Here is a 3,312-nt window from a genome sequence, read left to right as displayed (position 1 = left end):
GAGTTTATCCTTAAAGTAAGTTTTTAAAATTTATACCTCTAGTTTTATATTTAAAGGCATAAATAAACACTCTCAGTAGATTAACATTGCAATTCTCATTACAAAAGTCATAAAATAGCATGTAGCTAACATGCTAAGAACTGAAAACTGCAAAAGTTTCTAAAAACAGTTTTTGCATGAATTGCTATGAAACTGTTCAATCAGAGTTGTGTTAAAATAAAATGTCAGCAGTCTGCTGCTCAGATCAGCTGTTTGCTCGATCCTCTTCAAATTAACCATTTCTCCAGTCGTTCATCAGCTACAGGTAAGATATTGCGTCATAACATGTTTCACAGAACTTCCTTTCAGATGATTTGAACTTTCACTATGACTCGTCTCCCGTTGTTCCCTAACTGAATTTCATTTCCCCAGAAGTGTCTATCATGCTTCAGAGGAGAGAGAGAGAGAGAGAGAGAGAGAGAGAGAGAGAGAGAGAGAGAGAGAGAGAGAGCTTTACGCACACCCTGATCTTCCAGAAGCAGTGAGGCGCACTGACAGGCGGCAATCCTCAGACGGTGGAGAAGTTTTCGCCAAAAGGTTCTGAGGGGAAAAAAAACTAATCACCTTCATGTCGACTCTGTTGGATACTAACCCGCCGATGCTATGGTTACCTTTATTACGGTAGGAACGCCCTTTGTTTGTTTTCTTGTGGACGCCCGGACTGGACCTGTTTGCTTTCAAGGATGAGGCTTTAAAATAAGAAAAAAGAAAAGTTGATTTATTTGGGTTTATTTGGACACTTTGGAACATGGAGGCGCACGATTTGGCACCGTTTGCGCCAAACTGCGCGCCGCAGGAGCATTTGCTTTAAAAGAAACTTGTGTTTGTTTGGAGCTTTAGGTACAACAGAGCAGAGAAAGAGAGAGAGAGAGAGAGAGACACCGCGCACGCTCCCTGAAGGCAAAAACATTATGGACTTATTTTACTTGCCTCTCGGTGCGTGCGCACAGGTATGGAAGGCCTTCCATACACAGGTAGACAAAAGGGATGGGTATTTCCATAGMTGCCTTTCAGCCTCTCTCTCTCTCCTTTACACACACGCACGCGCACATGCATAAAGGTTTGAGTAAAAAAAAAGTTGAAGGCGTGTGCTGCAGGGAGCGGATCTGAATGCGCACGAAAAGCGACGCGGCTTCCAGTGGTGCCTTTTGCCTTTATACCCACGCGCTTAATTGTGGCCGGGCGCACGGGTTTGTGGGAGTGAAAGCTGATCTGTGACAGATGACTCTCAAAACAAAGGACGACTGTGCTTGTCCCACGTCCCTCCTGCTGTGTACCTTATCTCCGCCGCTGCGTAAAATTGTTCCAACTCCGGGAGAAGAAACTGTGCGTGTGTGGCTCTCAGGTCCCTGAAGTTGTCCCACCACTTTGGAACATGTGCCACATTGCATAACGTCTAAAATAAGGACTGTGAACGTGTAAGGCTGTGTTGATATATAAGATTTATAGTTTTACGCAAATTCCATGCTGCTGTTGTGTGGCGGAACACTGTGCCTGTTTTTGCCTAATGGCGCGCGTGAGTGGGCGTCCTGTTAAGCCTTTTGGTGGATGCGTTTGTGCTACTGTGTTGGTGTGTGAGCTGCGGGTTTTACGCACGGGCCGGCCTCTCCGCTTCACAAACATGGACGTTTCGTGTGGAGGGAGGACTCTCGTTCTGTATCACTTACAGATTCTGCGCGAGAAGTTTGGACAGGGATCACTTTGTGTTTGACTACAGAGGGGGAGAAACCCGGGGAGTGGGTTGGGAATAAATTATGGGCTGAGACATGATATACAGTAAGGTGGAAGAATAAGCACATAAGTATTCCACTTCCTGTTGTGTATCATGGCTTTTTAACCTGCTTCAACAAAAAACTACTTCTATTTATTACAGTTTTAACGTTAAGGACAACGTTATCGTTAAAATTAAGCAGACTGGACTCATTGCTGATTATGTCCACAAAACAAGTTGAAAGAAATGTGTTCGTAAAGCAGAATGAGTGACTGTGAAAGCGGTTGTGCCAGCTCAGGAACTGAGTAAATTTTACTTCAATAGAACTGAGCTCAGCGCTGTAAGTTAGACCATTTAGTTGTTCTTTTCTCAGGTGGCGGTTTTTGGACAGCATGCATTCATACGATTTACAGACAGTTTTGTGAATTTGGAGACATTAGTATTATCCCATCTGCTAAATTGAACCTGTAGGAGCTACAAAATTTGCTTCAGCCCAAAAATCATACTTAAGATTCATCAGGTTGTTGGTGTTTTATCATTTAAACTTTTATAACCCTCCTGCTGCCCTTGGGTCAAATTGACCCATTCCTGGGTCATTTTTGACCCTAGGGCAGCAGGAGGGTGATACCACATCTCTAATCTCCAATGCACAGAACTTTTTCTTGCTTTTACAGCAATCTGCCTCACATCTTTTAACCTCGACACGTTTGAGGGAAAACTGAAGTGACCATCAGCTCATTCTGGTGAGGAGATGATGGAAAGCTGCAGTGTGTCCGAATACACGAGGATTCTTTAATACGTGTGCTCAGAGGCTGATCCTTGGTGTCAAAAATATTACAGCCTTATTGTGAATATTAAGACAGAAAAACATCTTTAAGTGCAAGGACCCACTTCAGACTCTGAAGAGCCACAGGTGGCCCCAGAACCACAGTTTGCAGACCCTTGATTTATCAGCTGAGAAAATGGTTCAAACGACAGATAAATCAATAATTTCAGTTCGTTAAACTCTTAAAAGTGACTGACCAGCTGTTATTCTGTTTAAATATTTTAGAAATACAAAATCTGATTTAATTTTATCAGAGGAAACATTTGATCATTTGGAAAGGGGTTAATGAACTGTTTGGTTAATGATTTAAAAACTTATAATAAATAAATTAACATGATGGTTTTCACTTAAAATCCTAAAAACAAACAGAAATTTGTGTCATTTTGAACTTAATTTTTGTTCTAAAACAATGTTTTCAGGTCATTTTATTGTCATTTAACATGAGCTCATCTTTCATTAAACAGTAAAAAAGAAGACAAAAACATAAAACAATTGTGAAATAACAGCTAAAACTGTTTGACTATAACTTTTCTTTTACAAGATGATTATTTTCCGTAGCTAAATTTTTTCTGGAACTGCAGYTGCTGTGTACAAGCTGAGCCAGCATTCACACTGTTGTTTTCCTGTTTATAGTTTCACTGTTTGGAACTATTCAGGGTATTTTAAACTGTTGTAACCCTTTATCTATGAAAACATTCAGCTCATTTGGAACATCAACAGCTCTGGATATATATAT

The 3,312-nt window shown here is 41.0% G+C and overlaps 1 protein-coding gene across 2 annotated transcripts in view; it reads left to right on the top strand.

The window, feature by feature from the left end:
- Nucleotides 1–470: 470 nt before the first annotated feature.
- Nucleotides 471–3,312, top strand: part of ntf3 (neurotrophin 3) — a 53,511-nt gene continuing 50,669 nt past the window's right edge. For both annotated transcript variants that reach the window (XM_014018455.1, XM_014018454.1), the window contains exon 1: nucleotides 471–660. In XM_014018455.1, coding sequence (XP_013873909.1) covers nucleotides 643–660 — 18 coding nt within the window. In that variant the 5' untranslated portion in view covers nucleotides 471–642. The remainder of the gene's footprint in view (nucleotides 661–3,312) is intronic.

The sequence above is a fragment of the Austrofundulus limnaeus genome, unplaced genomic scaffold (assembly GCF_001266775.1).
Source record: "Austrofundulus limnaeus strain Quisiro unplaced genomic scaffold, Austrofundulus_limnaeus-1.0 Scaffold193, whole genome shotgun sequence".
Classification (NCBI taxonomy): Eukaryota; Metazoa; Chordata; class Actinopteri; order Cyprinodontiformes; family Rivulidae; genus Austrofundulus; species Austrofundulus limnaeus.
Note: the sequence above shows the minus strand (reverse complement) of the source record. Positions and strands in the feature narration are given on the sequence as shown.